The sequence below is a fragment of the Labrus bergylta genome, chromosome 3 (assembly GCF_963930695.1).
Source record: "Labrus bergylta chromosome 3, fLabBer1.1, whole genome shotgun sequence".
Classification (NCBI taxonomy): domain Eukaryota; kingdom Metazoa; phylum Chordata; class Actinopteri; order Labriformes; family Labridae; genus Labrus; species Labrus bergylta.
This window is the reverse complement of record NC_089197.1, coordinates 26,331,628-26,349,358: the sequence shown is the minus strand read 5'-3', so window position 1 is coordinate 26,349,358 and position 17,731 is coordinate 26,331,628. Positions and strand designations below refer to the sequence as shown.

The window sequence follows — 17,731 nt, the reverse complement described above, 5'->3', positions numbered from 1 at the left end:
AATGTCAGAGCTTATTTAAGCACTGTAGTCCATTGACACTTAACTATAAACAAAACTGGTTTGGTTTGTAAAGGATCACGGAAAGCACCAGGAGTCGAGTCAGATGAAACTATAAGTTAATAAACAGTAAATAATCTTAAATGAGTGTTGAGGCTCCGTACCCTCATCCATCAGTGTCAGTTTAGCTGTACCAGAGGTTTAAAGTACTCTTGTGTGACTCTACATTAGCCGTTTAGTTTCTCAATTTCATATCATCAATATCAAGTATTTTGCATTGAAAACTGATAAGCGTCTTTGTACAAAGCTGTGGCTGGAAGGTCTCTCGTTCACAAAGCTTGTTGAGGTTCAGTCTTGGATCACGTTCATGAGGACTGGCCTTCAGCCTCCACTCATGTCAGTGAACATTTTTCAAGTCAAAACAGACCGTCTGTAGATCTGCCAATGTGCAGAAATGGCATAAGTTGCTAAATAGTGTTCAGCTAACAGTCATGTCGAGTTCTTTATAAAATAATGACTTTTATCTATTACAAAACCTAGAGGAGAAACAGTCTCCTTAAGTAGATCTCCAGTGACACTCGTAGGGGGGAACTCTAAATAACAGGAGGAGCTGTGACATAAGGTGATAGGAAGGGATTGTAGGTTTGCATATTCCATTAAGAGCATTTTAATAGACTATTTATCCCAAAAGACAGAAATAAAAACAATAAATGCTCTTATGTTTGATCACAGACCCTTGGCATTCAGTGTTTTTGCAGACTGAGGAGATACTGGCATCATGGAACAGCAGCATGTCTTCACAGACTTCAATCACAGGGACACGCTCGGTAAGGCTTTGTGGGCAGCCAGCGGGAGATGAATAATGTGAAGTTAGCGTTAAGGAAAAAAACTGAAGACACTAAATACATGTAACGTAAAAATGTGACAGTGACATGTTACACTGAAGCAGTTTTGTAGACACGTCCAGCATTTGTTTAAACATTGATGACTTGCTGTTCATCAGACTTTTAATTCAATTGCATGCCAAGATGAAACTGCAGAACAGTAGCAAAGTAAGAAGTGTGTTACCAATCTAACAATATATGGCTTTTAGTGTCATATTTTGTATTACAATAAAGAAAAAAAGAAATTCAGTGACAGCGCCGTCTTTTAACTTGTATTTAAAGGATATCATGTTCTCCTGCTGGAGATGGTTCAGAAGTTTCTCCACAGGAGCGTAGCGGCGCAGTGTTGTGGCAGAGCCCACCATCAGCAGCTTGTGTTTGGCCCTGGTGATGGCCACATTCAGGCGACGCCAGTCCTTCAACAGTTCTCCTAACTGTGAGAATCAGTAGTTTATTTGCTTGTTCATGCAGAGAATTAAGCACAAAGAAAGGAGGAGGAAGAGGAGTTTAAAAAAAAGAAAAGAAAACATGACGAGACAAGAAACACTTACATGTCCCTCCTCTGCAGTGCTCCTGACAAAAGAAAAAACGATCAGACTTTTGTCTCGTCCCTGATATCTGTCCACTGTGTTCACCTCCACACCAGTGAAAGATGAGGACTGCAGCAGAGCAGAGATGCTCTTTAACTGCTGTCTGTAGGGGGCGATGACACCTATGTCACTGGGTTTACATCCAGCCTGAAGAGAGAAAAATAAGCAGTACGATAAACTGCAACTGCATATATGTCTTTGTTTTCACACCTCTTCTACTTTTATCCACTGAATTAAAATACTCATGACGCACACAAAAACCAAGCCAGACTTAACAAAACACTTCAATATACATCTGTTATAAACATGTCATACCTTTATCAGCAATGAAAGCAACTTGTGTATGAGAGCTGCCTCAGTGTGATTGCTAACACCTCCTTGCTCCACAGACTCGAGTGCTGGCACCTGAAGCAGGCAGAAGAGAAAAAAAAAAAGATGAAAGAGCACAACACATCTAAAGTCTTTACTTATAACAATGTCCTTATTTGTAAAGCAGATAACTTGTATATTTAACCTTTTACAAGAAGTAGAACTAATAAACACTCTTCAGATCATCTGAGCTAAAACTAGCTGAAACACGTACCTCCTTTTGAACTTTTACATTTCCTTTTAACTCAAACTTGTGGAGGTGGATGTTTGACTGCAGTAACGAAACCTGTATTTACACAGCAGCTAGAACCTTTTATTTAGAATTCTAATTTTTAGGTCCAACCTCTCTGTCATTTTTACCTTATAGAAAACCTGTAGTGCAATGCAAATTCTACCAACCATTGAGCAATCTAGGAAGCAAACAGGGTTGCTAGACAACAGCGTGGCCTGCACCCAAGCCAGGTCGTGCTGTGGATCAGTGTCAGAGCAGGACCTCAGCTCCGACTGGACAGAGAGCAAGAAGGGCAGAGTGAGCAGAGCCTCGGCTGTCCTCTCGGAGCCGCACTCCAGTCGGCCCTCGTACATCAGGGAGTTACTGAGAGACATGATCTGCCTAAAACACACACACACACACACACACACACACACACACACACACACACACCCTTTATTATGGAGGGGCAATGCTTCTGAGTCTTACCATCTTGTTATGCATTTGTCATGTCGATAGAGTTAAGATTTTTCTGTAATGCCAAAGCAGGACTGGGAAATTCAGATTGTATTCAGTAAAAGTTTATATGATGAAGTTTAATGTGTTGCTTTAGTCACCAAATGTTTTTTACAAACACAAACTGAAGCCTTATGTTCTCATGTATTGGTAGAAGAGCCTTAATGATGAGCTGATAACAAAAGACACTGCCATTAGCACAGACTCAAACAGCTAACACATGTTTAACAATTGGTTAATGAGAGTCTTCACAAATTTAACCCCAACATCCCAGACCTATGTAACAGGTGTGGGGAGGACAAAGGTACATTTTACCATTGCGTATGGAAATGTCCAAAAATTAAAGGATTTTGGGATGAAGTCAGAAGTGTAATGCAGTAGTTGTTATGATTTCAATTAGTTGTAGAACCTAAGTTTTTTTCTTCTTGGTATCTACCCAAAAGGACGTAGTCTGACCCGGGTCTTTGTAGACCTCTGCATATTGCAGGCTAAAAGAACAATAGCATTAACTTTGAAAAACAGTGGTAGATTTATCTACTTGTAATTGTGTGTCTTTAAAATGTTTTTAAAACTAAATAAACATATTGTTAAAAATAAAAAGACACTGTCAGTGTGTTTAGAAGGTTTACCTGTTCATCCTGTACTGCACATTCAGTTGGACCACTGCTTCACTATGGAGCTCCAGTCGCTTAAACAGACTTTCATCCATCCCAAGTGACCTGCAGGAAAACATAAAGAAACATACAACTGCTCTTACTAATGACTCTCTCTTATTTAGCATTACAAATCAAACTGAAGCTACAATATTAGCTACATGCTAAACCTTGAATTTAAACAGACACTTATGAGCAGGGTTTTGTGGTTGACCCTCAACAAGAAAAACAACTTAAAGTTATTCATTTCGATTTGTAGAAATATGAACATGTTTTTTTTTTTTTTTTTTTACACAAACACATACTTTACCTAGCTTCCTGATTTTGCACTATTGGTGGCAGCTGTTGATGATCCCCGACCAGGACAAATCTCTTGGCGTAGCAGAGGGGTCCCACGCAGATTGGCTGGCTGATCTGTGAAGCTTCATCTACGATGCAGTAATCAAAGCGTCGGCGGGTGAAAATGGGATGTTTGATGCCCATACAGGTGGTTCCCACAACCAGCTGGAAAAGAGAGAGGAGCAGAATTGGGTTGTTGATGTTACATTTTTTCATTTAGAAGTTTTAAGTTCAAAGATTTACATGTTACATATCTTTATAATAATAGCAAGTTTGAGATCAGATTTCAACATTTAAAAAGCCTGGCACATTTGTATATCAATCAGGAAAAGTCTGAAGCTGTGGCAATGATATGCTGAATATTTACTCCTCACCTCCTTGTTGTAAAGCTGCTCCAACTCTGACAGTGTGTGAACTCCCTTTTTCCTCAAACTTTCCTCTGTGTAAGGCCGAATGTCGGGATGAACCTGAAAAGGTGTCAGAAAGCAAAAGAGAAATCAGAGAGGTTCAGAGTGGCAAACACTGAGGAACAAAACAAGAGATCTAGACTTGATGTGAACTTATTTTTCAACTTCAAATGATTATGGAACTAAGATATTTAAGTGATTTTTGTTATACTCAGGATAGCTTTAGTTGCTAAAATAGCTTTTTAAAGTCCATGTTATGAAATACATTTTGGAAGTGAATAGTTATTTCCTTTACTTTTTGAATACCAATGTCAACAACAGCTCACCTTCTGCCCCTGCCCGAGACGCAGGAACCCAACCCGGAACCTCTTCAGCTTCAGCAGGATGTTGTCCACAGCAGAGTGTGTGTAGCTGGTCAGCAACACACTGAACCCACAGGCGTGAAGGATTCGAACCTGCAAGACAAATACAGGGAAAGACAAAGTTTGAGCCTGCACCAGGTTTCTTAAGTATAAGGGTTATTGCAGCTGATTTGAAAGAAATGGGAACAAGACCAGAGGTGAGGGAGGAATGTACGATGACAATTATCAGGGAAGACAAAAGGGGTAAGCAGGCTTTAACCAGTACAGTAGGAAGAGGGTCTAATAGACAGGTAGATGGCTTTGATTTCCGAATGAGGTCAAATATTTCAACAAGAGAAGGAAGTTTGAAACTTGAAAGTGTGTGAGAGAGAGGGGGTAAGAAGACTGGGAGAGGTGAGATGTTAGGAGTCAGGTGCTGGTGAATCTTGTCTACTTTGGCAATAAAAAATGACATCAGAGAGTTACAATAAGCGGTTGAGTACAGATGAGGAGCAAGAGAGTCCGGTGGTCAATGTATTTTGTTGGCCATGGAGAAGAGAATCCTTATATTCTCTTCACCTGAGCTGATGATACCTGCGTAATGAGTTGATTTGGCTGTAGAGAGACTGTCCTTTTAATGGAGAATGTGGTTATTGTATATTTCTATGTGAATAACAAGTCCAGTTTTCTTGTAGAGACGTTCCAGGAGACGGCCTTTTGTTTTAAGTTGGCAGAGTTCAGGCATAAACCATGGAGCAGAGTGGGTGAAGGAAACAGTCCGGGTTTTTAAAAAGGGAGCCAGGGCATTTAAGAGGCTATGAAGACCATCATTGTAGTGGGAAACCATTAAGTTAATGTACTTGATGTTGCGATGTTAAATGGATAGTGTAATTTTGACATAAAGATACAAACATGTGATCAGGAATGGGAAGGACATCTGCGACATCTTATTTGAACATGTAACGGTCTGTACAGCTTAAATTTTTGTTCCCGCATCTCCCGTTTCTGAGCGCACCTGAATGCATCTCTCATTGTCAGAGCACCCCTGAATACAGCATGCTGCTCACAGCGCGTCCCCTGAGTAACAGCAGAGGGAGACATCCCCAGAAAAGTCTAGACCTGTTCTATAGGAAAGTTATCCTTATGACTTCTGTTGTGATCTGGTGCTATATAGAAAACAAAATTAAATAACTGCGATTCGTTTTTCAGAGTACCGATGTGAACCTTGACACCTTTGAATCGATTTTTAACTGCCTCGCGATTAATCTTTACATGCCTACTAGAAACTGTTGGCATTTATAGGAGGCTGTTAATGTACATGGGCTGTCCTTCTCACGAGCAAATATTTCAGGCCACAAAGTCCTGAAGAATCACCTCCCTCATTGATGATTTTTTTTAACTTTTTATGACTAAGGTGAGTTTTTGAGATCATAGTAAGACGGTTACCAGGGTGCAGATGGTGGTGGTTTTGCCTGTGCCTGGCATGCCAACAATCAGCGTGTAGTCTTTGGATAACAGCACCTTCTTCATGGCCTGCTTCTGGGGTTTGTTGAGACCTACAAATCCATGAAATGACACAAGTCATCAGAAGTCACATAAGAAAGTTATGGACATGAAACGTTTTTATTAATGATTTAAAAAAAATAAACTTCTAGTAATTTTAATCAATAAAATTGGTCATTTATAGCAATATGGCCGACATTAACAGTAAGTAAAACAAACCTGAATTTCTGTAGGAGCATAAGGAAGTTAATAAGAGTGATTAGTAAATGGGTAAAAAAAAAAAAAGTGCAGAGAAACTTTATCACCTTTGAGGATGTTGGCCACGATGTCTTTGGCATCTCTTGGCAACACAGAACTGAGGTTTGAAATAAACGTTGGAGGACGAAGGTCAACAATCAGCTCCCTTAGACGATCACTGCACAGTCACACGAGACCAAACATTAAGATTTTTAACCATCAACCGTTTTCCCATGATACGTTTGTTTTACTATAACATACACGTTATTGACTATACCTATCCTGGCAGTTTTCCATCAGTCTGGAGAGGTTGGTTAGATGAGTGCTGAGGCCCACCACGCCTTCGTCACCATCCAATCGAAACAACACACCACTGAACTTTGACAAATCTCTGTAACACACATTTCACAACAAAATCGTTACAAATCGGGATATTGTCATTGACAAAGTCCAAACAAATCACTGTCCACTACATTTCTGCAAGTGTATGTGGGTTAACTTTCACCTGTCCAGGGTGCAGCTGACTGATGTTCTGCTGACTTCAGACAGGTATCCTGTTGCCAAACCAACCAGTCGACCTTCCTGGTCGCTAACAACAATACGATCCCCACTAGCCAAACCGCTGTTAGTCAAACCCTTCTGTTGAACTGCACTGCTCCGCTGGAAACGATGGAGGAAAACCCCGTCAGACTGCACAGTGACTGCACCGCTCAGCTGCACGTTCCCCAAACAGCTCCCACTCTTCTCACTAATACCACAGGATAAAATATGAGAATTTAAAGTCAACAGGTGCACACTCAAAGTGTTGAATACAATGAGTGTAAAATGGAAGACTCCAGGTGTCTACATATTAGAGACCGGCATCTTACCTCTCCTCAGCTGTCTGGAGCCACACACGCTTTCTGCCACTCTTGGTCTCCATGGTTCCAGCCTCGAGGCAGCAGAGCAGCAGCCAATGGGAAAAGTAGTTTAGATGTTGTGGAATCAGGTGGCCTGTCTCCTGCTGCAAGAAGTCACGCACAACATCCTCAACAGCATCTGCAGAGCTGCTACCCATCGCCCTGGATGAAGAGAGAGGGCAGGTGGAAAAAAGGGGAGGTCAGGGTCAATCAGAAATACTCACTAAGACAAAGAGAGGGACTGGTGTCTGGTCTGACCATTTAAAGTATTTTCTCAGGACTCTGCATTCATATTTGATTTTATAAAGTTGGGTATGCAAGCTGATAGAGGTGAGATATCAATTTTAATGCTAGAGTTTTCCATTGTTTCAGCAGTGGGTTACCTCTCATATAAAGCACAGTTCCTCCTCTGTGGACAGTACTGGCAGGTTTGTCTGTTTGTCAGGATGTCAGGAAGTCGCGACAAACGACTTTGTTTCACTTCCTTCTCCACACAGTTGTGAATGTGATGAACCAAGGTGTTCCTCAGCTTCAGTAGCTCTAAATGAGAAGCGGACACAATGGGTCATCGCATGTTGAATCACAAAAGATAAACACATTTCCACCATTTAAAGTGATAAGAGTAATCTTTTTCATTTTAAATAACAGGTTGGTTAGACACGCATGTATGGCTCACCTCTGCGGTCCATGTGACTGGCCACTACAGGGTGCATGTTGCCAGTTTTGAGGTAAAGCAGGAAGCCAGCTTCAGAGTTGTATCTCTCCAGGCTCATCAGAGTGTAAAGAATCACCTACACATAGGAAAAACATGTGTGGGCATCTAAAGGCAAAAGTTACCTGGGCACCTCAATCAAATAAATGTGCCTTGATTATTTAAAAACCTGTCTTTCACCAGTCTGTATGTGTGTGTGTGTGTGTGTGTGTGTGTGTCTCGAGCTGAGCACACCGTGGTCTACCAACCTGACTGCGATGCTCTATAGAATTTGACTCCCGTCCAGTTTTCAGCTCCAGAGGGACAGTCCTCTCCTCCAGCGTTCTGTGAGTACCGTTTCGTGGCCTTTGGATTTGAACCCGTGCAGTCACATCGATTTTCCCCTTCAGACCAAATCTGGGTGACCACACATTCTCCTCTATGTCAGCCAGCTCTGTGACTGTGACCACTGTGGCTGAGTCCTGACCCCTGCTAGGAGCTCTGCTGCTGCTTGGACTGAAGTGTTTGAAACAGAGATCAAATCTCACACACTGTATTTTCAGTTATTATGTATGACAGGTGATAAAAATGTGTCACTCTTTACTGCATACTTGTGATTGCACTTCACTCAAATCAAGAAAAAGTAAGATCAAATTCATTACACTGATTATCAGTTGGACAGCAGTCTCACTGAAACTTTGTTTATAACTCATAATCAAATCCGTAGGACTGTGGTAGTGTGTGTGTGTGTGTGTGTGTGTGTGTGTACATTTTGAGGCTGATAGCTTTTGGTGTTGGGGAGTTGAGGTAATCCTTCGCCCAATGCTCCAGTGAGGGCAGATAATCATGCAGCTCCTGCTTCATCTCTTCCTGGCTAACACCCAAACTGTACCTAAAAACACAAAGAAAACATAAAACACAAGGCGTGTAACAGTGTTGATATGCATCCCAAACAAGTCACGGTGCATAATAACCTCACAGACAAGTTAATCATGAATATGAAAAATCTTCTTAAGGCACACACTGTCTTATATTGTACTTTAAATGTTTTTCATATTTTCAAATCAGGAGTTATTCCTTTTTGTGTTGCATCATTTTTGTTTTGCTTTTCTCTCCTGTGTGTTTAATATACTACGGGCTGTAGCAACTACTGCAGGTCGTTCTAAATGTCAAAAGATAGAAAACTACTACTGTCGGTTCTAAACGAATTAGAAAAATATAGAATTATGCATTGTCGTTTTATTCCTGTTGTACTGAACTAGTGCAAAGTGTGTGTGTGTGTGTTACACCCCTAAAAACACACAACTGGACTAAGCCAAAGAGAAAATGTGAAACATCACCCTGCAACACACAACAGAGCTTCTTGATGAGTGCTCTCTTCTGAACATCATCATGTTTCATCCCAGAAAGGAAAGGCTCTGCAGCACCGTGTACTTTAAATTCTAACCACTCACATGTCTCCTAGGTACTGAGGACTATGCAGGGCCTGCTCAGCCAGCTTAGACAGCCCCTCCAAAGAAAAATCTTTCGCTCTAGCTGCTCTCTGGAAGACTTCATGGACAATGGTGCCGTTCAGCATTTGTTTGGAGCCGCCATCAAAACTCTGCAACACAGCAAACAGACGGAACAGGGGCAGATTAAAGTTTAGCACTGTGTGTTTAAAGTGTTCTGTAAAGTAGTGTAAATGTATGCACCAACATCCCACTTTTGAAATAAAACCCTGAAAAAGTCCAATGAAACACATTTTTTAAAGTTTAAGTTGAAGATTATGACATTGAATGTGGCAGTCTCATTAGTGTGCATGAGTGTGATGCCATTAATCTGAAAGTTAAAGTCAGCGTTCACAAAGTGCAGAGTTTTCAGTCCCCTTCAGATGTCGGACAAAAACACACAACAACCAACATAAACAATCAGGGCGTTAAATTCATTTTGTGTACAGCCTTCACCTTGAACATATCTCCCAGCACTGCTCGCCTCATGCAGCGGATGGAGCTGGAGATGCTGGTTCCTGAGATGAGACTGTCGGGTAGTAAAATCAGGAAGCCCTGCTCCCTGTCTACTGACCAGGACCCACCATCACCACGGCCCTCCAGATGCACCACATCACCACGACAGACGGGCGTCATCTCCCTGGAAACACTCACAGAATCAATGAATAGGCATGCAAAGGGCTGAGACGTACATAAATGTGGATTGAAGACCTATACTTAAACACACAAAACTACAGATGCTTATTTCATCAGACACTCGCATTAATCATAGAAATCTACACATATACAGGAGCAACATATGACAACGTAAAGGGGTACGGAAACAAGGCACTCCGTAAATAACTGTTTACATCCTTTACCTTCTCAAGCAGCGAACTAGCTTTGGGGGATGTTAGTTTATTTTTATTTTTACCCTCTGATATTTTGAAGCTCATTTGGCTGATTGCTGATGCAAATACAGATATATTTTGAAATGACAATTGCACAGTGTGGGAATGAAATATGGGCTGCTTATGGCCCCTGAAGGGGAGAATGTGGTACACATGAGGATAAAAATGAGAAAATATGTAGCATTATGTAAAATACAGCGGATCCCAAAATGCAGCATTACCATCCATCCTTCAGCACACACGTCTCAGTGGGATGTAGAGATTTGGAGCATGAGATGGTCAGCGTTTTACAGCCAGGCCTCTCCTCAATGTCTAAAACCCAGTAGCGGTTGTTGAGGCCTCCAGAGAGGATGACATGATCAGGCACCTTACTGTGGGGACAAAGAGGATTTGAACACACCTCCTTTCATTAAAGCTCATTTGTTAGCGGCCAACCTGAACAAACTGTTCTCTAAGTTAGTTAGTTCATGTGCTTCTTACTGGTGTTTTTTAGGTTTATCCTCCATCCTTCTGACAGGTCCTTCATTATGATCCATCTGGTCTGCAAACCAGCTCTCGTCCAGCTCCTCTTCATCAGGACACGCTGACACCATTACTGTTTGTTTTTGTGTGGGAGGAGTAACAAAATAATAATTAAAGAGGAGATCAAAAGCAACAGGTACAGAAAGTGATGCATTAAAAAAAAAAATATGACTTTGTGTATCTGTATTATTGACATCATGATGCAACATTTACTTTTTCTTATAAGGCTGCATTACAAGCAAGATGAAAGCGTGTGTGTATGTGTGAGTGCATAACACAAACACTTTGTGGTGCATGGATGCTAATGCTCGTGAAATCAGTGGTTTTGGATTAAAGATTCATCAAAGCAGGGTGTAAAAAGAAAAAAAAAAAGACCCGCCAATGTTTTATTTTTAGTCAAAGTTGTGTAATATTTGATTAAAAGGCATCAAAATATATCAATGTACCTTCCCCTCGTTCCTGAACTGATGATGCCACTTTGTCCCTGTCTCCTTTTGATGATGTCACTGCTGTTCTAACAGCCTCGGTCTCCTCTTCCTTTTTGTTGAGGTCGGTCTTTGCGCTGATTGAATTTCTCTTCGCTGCAGCTGTTTGTGTCCCTGGTTGGGCAGTCAGACTGCGAGTATACTTAACCAGACCAGTTTGTGGATTTTCATTGGCTTTCAGTTCAGATATCTTCTGCTCTGATATCACAGTGAAACCAGAGTTGTTTTCCTTCTTTCCTTCCTCTTCTTGTTGATTTTTCTGTCGACCCTCTGACTGGTTACAGGAGAAAACAGGTGTCTTTAGAGGACCAATCACAGGCCTCGTCACCTTCAAGTTGCTGCCGATGGGGGTGAGTGGAGTTATTTGTGCGGGTGAATTGGAGGTTCTTGGTCTTTTTGCATCGCGGGACTCATGTGAAGGGCTGAAGAGCCTTTTTGAGGAGCTAGAACATCCCTCTTGTCTCTTCATTTTTGTTTCCTCCTCAGTCTTTACTCTCCGAACAACCTGCCCTTTGGAGCGAGGACTACGACAGATAGGGGACAGCTGGCCAAGCTTCTCCAAGCATATCCCCTCTCTGCGGGGCACAGGACTCAGGCGACAGGGAACAATGGATGAAGAAGAAGCAGGTCTGATCTGACTGTTGGGGGTCTCAGGCACAGAGAGGAGAAGATCTGGTGAGGAGGGCAGGAGATTTTCAAGGTCCCCAAGGATACTCCTCTTTACGGGGGATTGGGGTCCGATTGTTGAGGTTTGGCCCCGTTTGATCTGAGGTTCAGTCTTGTAGAAAGCAATGCCAGTGCCAGATAGCGAGTCCATAAAGAAGAACCACAGAGATATAACACTTTTAGAGCATAACATTAAAGTCATTAGTGAAGAGTTGTTTCAATAAATACCAGAAGAAATGCAGAAAACAAGAAAAAAAACACACTGGAAAGTAAATTAAAACAGAAGAGGTGGAAAGAGCCAAGAAATGATATAGAAGAGATAGCATGCATAAGATGAAAAGCAAACACAAATGTGTTCACTAAAAATAATAGGATGTAACATTATTAGTAACAAAAATAGCAGTACAGTTAATTATCTGTCAAATCAAATGACTCATTCGTCTCAATTACAAATAATGTAGTTTAACATTATTATTTTACTTTTTTGACCAGCCTATGCAGAGCAAGTAGGTATTAGACAGTAATGAAAGGAAAAGAAACAGAGATATTTAAATAAGTAATAAAATGTACCATGTGGTGGTTTTGAGAGGAGAAGAAGGATGAGATGTTCTTCTGTCCTCCAGGTACCTGACAAACATTTCAACATATGTCCCAGATGCTTTTTTTTTACTTCATTTTTCATTCTGATTCAAAATAACAACATTCATATTTATCAATATCTGAAACAGCTTGAAGTGAAACGTGAAGTCAGGAAGTATAAATACATTAGTGTTAGGAAAGATAGTTTTTCACTTGTTTGACTAGATAAAGAACAGATGGCTGCATTGGCTGAATCAATTAAACCTGAAGGACAAACACACTGCTTAGTCACCAAGAGGCAGTAACACACTAAAGGAGGATACATCTGCACTCTGGTACAACCTGTGTCACTCTCAAACAAAAACAAATGTAAAGGGAAACCTGCTGAGCTCACCTTTGATTTCTTTATCTTGGTCTTGTTCATGGTGAGTCTGGTTGCAGGTGTGTGTATTTATAAGCAATTACTACCCGACGGCAAGCTCGTCTCTAAGAGGATCATTAGCGATAACGTTTCAGCTGACAACCCGATATTGTAGCTACCTGACAGCTAACATCACAGATATCCGAAAAGAGTTCATCTTCACGATCAGTATTATTAACTTCCGTAACAGCGATAGCTAATGTTACCTCCCTGCCGACACTACGGACCTAATTCAATGTTTGATTCATTTTTTTTCTACGGGCTTTCTGCTTATTCCTCCAGTGTTATCAAGATGATTTCAAGTCTGCGGCGCCAAAGTTTTAGTTTCGCGCAACGGAAGTGACGTCAATTCACGTCCGCCTTCTTCTCATTATTTTATTTTGGCGGAGAACAGTAACGGGATCCAGTTTTATAAGATTAAAATACACTAACAAGAACAATAATAATTATAATAAAATAATTATAATGGGTGAAATAAAAATGTAATTAAATAAATAACACATGTATTCCTGTTCTATAAGCATGTAGGCCTACAAAAATATGCATATAGGCTATAGACTGTATTCTATATTAGTCAGTTCTTACTAAGTAAGCTATTCTATCTTTCCTGATCTCCCTAGTTCCCTCTAGTTAATGTCATAGTGAACTATAGAGCTGCTGCAGAGTCACATCACTGTCTGGTGTCACTTCTTCCACCCACTGAAGCCCAAGTATTGCTTCCATCATCTCAGCCGGATAAACCTGGAATGAAGTGTCGGTAAACTCACCTACATGGTGGTTGCTAGCTGCTGCATAGTACAGTCTAACAGTAATCATTTCACCTCCGCAAAGATCTCATCAACCATTAACAAGTCATAGACTATTACTACACACATCAGGAAACAGTTAGCCTACTTAAAAGGCTGAATTTAGTAGGCCTACAACATTTAGCACAGTATTCTGTGACACTCCTAAATATTCAAGGTAAAGCAAAGCACTATGAAACAATGTATGGTTAAAACAAAGAAAAGCAAAGTGTCCCCCTCCCCCCCGTGAAAATAATGAATTCACCAGAAAAGACTGAATTCAGAAGTTTGATGTTTTAGCTATTGTGCTTAATGCGGCATATTTGCATAGATGTGTTTTGTTGATAAGTTGATATATGTGCACTGCTCAATTCAATAAATTTAGTCAAAATACATTTTAATAAGTAAATGAGTAACTAGAATAACACAAACATTGTATACATGTCGTTGTGTTATGGGGAACTTAGCCTGCACTATGATTTGGACCAATTATTTGGATATGCAAAGATTGTGCAAGAGTCGTCTTTATTTTCAGACTTTGCTCATTTACACAATCCATAGACAGAGTGTAAGACAGCCACTGATATGTCTCCACCTGGCTCAGAGTTGGCTTACAAGTGCACACATCCTTCTTTGAGCTTTGTTTTATACATCACAACTTTTAGGTTGGAGGCAGCACACCTCTCTTTCAGGCCCTGTGTTGTTTAAATGCAAAAAATGAGACCTCCAGATCATTTTTTTTTTTTGAAGAAAGTCCCTCAGCTGGTTCATGATATAACAGAGCGTTTTAAAAAAAGTAAAACATATCTAAAAGATTTACATCGATAAGAAGAATGAAGCTGCTCAGAGCTATGAGACTCTGAGCGGGCTGGCAAGAGGATTTAGCAACAAACACTTTTCACTTTTTGAAAGGGATTTGGTTAAAATGAGAAAAAGAATCATCTGTGAATAAATGTAAAGACATCAATGACCTACTGATAATGTTCGACGGCGGTCAAAATGACCGTTTCTTTATTTCACTAGAAAAATCTCTCCTTACTGAACGCTATACTAAATGTTGGTCCCTTAGAAGAGGAAACAGTTTAACACCTTTCTGTGTGCATTGTACATTACAAAAATATATATTAACAACTTGTCAAAAAAATGATTTGTACATGATGTCAATCCAATCAAAAGGGTGAAATAGACTTTATAGATCAAAACCATTCCCCTCTGCTTTGTAAGTGATTTAATACCAAACTGAGTCATATCTAAAGTCTAAACATTTTCTCTTGTGTGAGTCTTCATATGAATGATTAAATGGGAGCGTCGGAAGAAACTTTTTCCACACATGGTGCAACCAAAAGGCCTCTCCCCTGAATGAGTCATCATGTGGCGTGTCAGATTAGACTGAACTGTGAATTTCATATGACACACGGTGCAGATGTAGGGTTTCTCACCGCTGTGAATTACTCTGTGCTTAATCAGATCTGCCTTCTCTCTGAAGCTTTTGCCACAGTCGGAGCAGCTGTGGGGTTTCTCTCCCGTGTGGATGCGGATGTGGGCCTTCATGTTCCCGGCTTGTGTGAACCCTCTGCCACAGAAGCGGCACGTGTACGGCTTTTGTCCGGAGTGAGAGTTCAAGTGGGTCTGCAGGTACGAGCGCTGGATGAAGCTTTTGCCACAAACGCTGCAGCTGTGCGGTTTCTCTCCTGAGTGCGTCTTCATATGGCGAGTCAGGATAGATTTAATCTTGAAAGTCTTTTCGCAAACGCTGCAGGTGTACGGCCTGTCCGATGCTTCACCAGTCTGCTGTAATTTCTTACTTTTACCCCGAGAGTTAAATTCTCCACACTCTCTCCATTCATCATCACTGAATCCACTCGTCTGGCAGTCACTGGTTGGCTGAGAAACAAAAACATTAGGATCAGATTTGAACTGTTCACATGAGTCGCCAGGCAAAGACTCTCCTTTATTTTGAAAGTCTTGATTTATGATCGGGTTTCCATCTTCACCACTTCTTTGCACATCAATGATATTGAACAAAGAGTCTTTGGTGTCAGTCTCCTGGTTTTCACTTTTCTGAGCAGCCCACAGTTCCTCCTCTCTTTCTTCTTTAATCTGCAGCGGCTCCTGGTCTTTCTCACACAGATCAGTCCTCCCACAGTGATCCTGCTCAAAGGGAGCATCATCCTCCTGGACACACAGCTGGAGGGGTGCTGACAGAAGCACACAAGAGAAAAGAAAAGGAGGCTTTGTTTTATATCCCATCACAATGACATGCAATAAAACAGCATAGAGGAACATAGAGAGGTATCAAACCAAACTGCACACCAGTGTGATGGAGGTCAAATGATCAGAAAAACATTTGTCGCTGTATGTTTCTGAACTGTAGCTTCAGCATATTAGATTCACAACGAGCCTGTTTAATTTGACTTTGTGGAAATGATTATTTGTACATATATGTGTATAACCATCTTATCAATGTTAATTAGACCTTCTTTAGCCACCACACATCAATAAGTGTTAGATAAACAAAGGGAGATATTTTATACTAATAACAATGTATGCTGTGCATCCACAAACACTTATTTTTTATAATAAGGAGATCATAGGCTACTTATAAATATCTCCTAATGACAACAAACAGCAAATCAAACAGCCTTAATGTCCCATCTTCTTTCTCTCCACTCATCCTTCATCTCCTCTGACCTCTCAGGAGGTGAACAGAGGTGGAAGAGAAAGGATGAAGGTGATGCTTTTGAGAATGAGATACAAACCCTGCGGCCATATTTCTCATTAATTCGTTTATTCGGCAACTTGTGAAGACATAAAAACGTTTAATGCCACTTGTGATTGTGAGTGACAGCCATTTTGCATCCCCCTCCCTTAAGGGATGCAAAATGGACACACTGTGTGTCTCCTGTTTATTTAGGAAGCTGTCAGGGAGACTGAAAGCTCCAGAGTACTTACAAAGATAAAACACTGAATACATGAGTCCACAGTTTGAGTCCTGTGCTATATGTTCATAACCTGAGTGAAGTTACCTTGCCACTCAACCAGTCTTCCTTCTTGTTCTTCCTCCTGCTTTGAATGTAAAACTGTCTCCTCGTAGTCCTTCAGAGTTTCCTCAAACAAACTGAAAATCTCCTCAGCAGCCGCCGTCAGTCGGTCATAAATCAAAGCTCTTAGTTTCTCTGTTTTGAACATTTCCGCGGTTGATTGGGGAGCTTTGGAGTCCTTTCCTGACTGGCTTACAGTAGACTGGACCGGTTAGCTTCTTCTTCTTCTAATGGAAATCCAGCAGGCTGTACGCTACAAGATGTAATGCTACCCTCCTCCGTAATTCAAATGAATTTATTAATAGAAAATGAAATAGAAAATGTAAATGTTTTTAAAGTAGGCTGACAAGAAACTGGTCAATTTGGACTACTGTATTAGGCTACATCAGCTGACAATGAACACAACTTCCTCATTTTTAATTAAGGCTTTAATTGGGTTCAAATTCAGGCAAAACGTTAAGTGCAATTGCCCGAATAACAAGCAACCCACTGAACAAAGGCGCTTATAATAAACGGACGTGGCAACAAAGGCTCAGTACTTCTGAAAGATAGAGCTTTGCTGCCACCCACTGGCCAATAAAGGAATCACTGAAGTCAGACCAGATGAATTCACAACATAATGAGATAACTTTTCAAGGTAATTTGCGCGTTTTTATCAGGTCAGAAGTAAACTTCTGTTGCAGTTTAGAGCTAATGTGAACATTTTAAAGGATAAAATAAAATAATAAAAAAGAATTCAGGACTGTCAATCATGTGAAAATACCATAGACTGTAAATATGGAAAATACCGACATACTTACACCTAAAGAGACCTCAGTTCCCTCCTGCCTGCCTAGGTGAAAACAAACACCATCTGCAGTCTGCATCTGCACCAGGAGATGACAGCAGATATCAGGGTTAAAAAACCCCCCAGCTGCATATGACTTTAAACACACAACCAGACGAGGATATGTTGGAGTCATGTTTTGAGACTCTTTACTGCCTGATCCTGACAGTTTTGGCCATCCTTTTGCTTTTAATTTATCTTAATTTCTGATCTTTTTTTAGGATTATATTATATTCTAAACTGAATCTGGCATAATAATACCTCTTTAGTATGAAACAAGAATGCTTTCTTCCATAACTACGTTGTATAGCTTTATTATATTTCCATACAAAAATGTAATCACGTTAATGTATCTCTAGTATATTTTTTTACCTTCATAATGCTATCTT

The 17,731-nt window shown here is 40.6% G+C and overlaps 2 protein-coding genes across 2 annotated transcripts; both read right to left on the bottom strand.

The window, feature by feature from the left end:
* Positions 1 to 648: 648 nt before the first annotated feature.
* Positions 649 to 13,217, bottom strand: dna2 (DNA replication helicase/nuclease 2). The gene is made up of 25 exons (XM_020652122.3): positions 12,664 to 13,217; positions 12,261 to 12,317; positions 10,986 to 11,802; positions 10,498 to 10,612; positions 10,239 to 10,388; positions 9,584 to 9,767; positions 9,092 to 9,240; positions 8,407 to 8,529; positions 7,907 to 8,153; positions 7,623 to 7,737; positions 7,330 to 7,486; positions 6,917 to 7,108; positions 6,553 to 6,795; positions 6,325 to 6,438; positions 6,116 to 6,225; positions 5,754 to 5,863; positions 4,293 to 4,421; positions 3,934 to 4,026; positions 3,531 to 3,724; positions 3,197 to 3,286; positions 2,240 to 2,453; positions 1,787 to 1,876; positions 1,433 to 1,618; positions 1,169 to 1,315; positions 649 to 861 (listed from the first exon to the last, which is right to left on the bottom strand). The coding sequence occupies exons 1-25, from the start codon at positions 12,691 to 12,693 to the stop codon at positions 808 to 810; spliced, it is 4,110 nt and encodes a 1,369-aa protein (XP_020507778.2). The 5' UTR covers positions 12,694 to 13,217; the 3' UTR covers positions 649 to 807.
* An 820-nt stretch (positions 13,218 to 14,037) lies between these two features.
* LOC109990695 (oocyte zinc finger protein XlCOF6.1-like) lies at positions 14,038 to 16,999 on the bottom strand. Its single transcript, XM_020642911.3, has 2 exons — positions 16,502 to 16,999; positions 14,038 to 15,673 (listed from the first exon to the last, which is right to left on the bottom strand). The coding sequence occupies exons 1-2, from the start codon at positions 16,662 to 16,664 to the stop codon at positions 14,733 to 14,735; spliced, it is 1,104 nt and encodes a 367-aa protein (XP_020498567.2). The 5' UTR covers positions 16,665 to 16,999; the 3' UTR covers positions 14,038 to 14,732.
* Between the last annotated feature and the right edge of the window lie 732 nt (positions 17,000 to 17,731).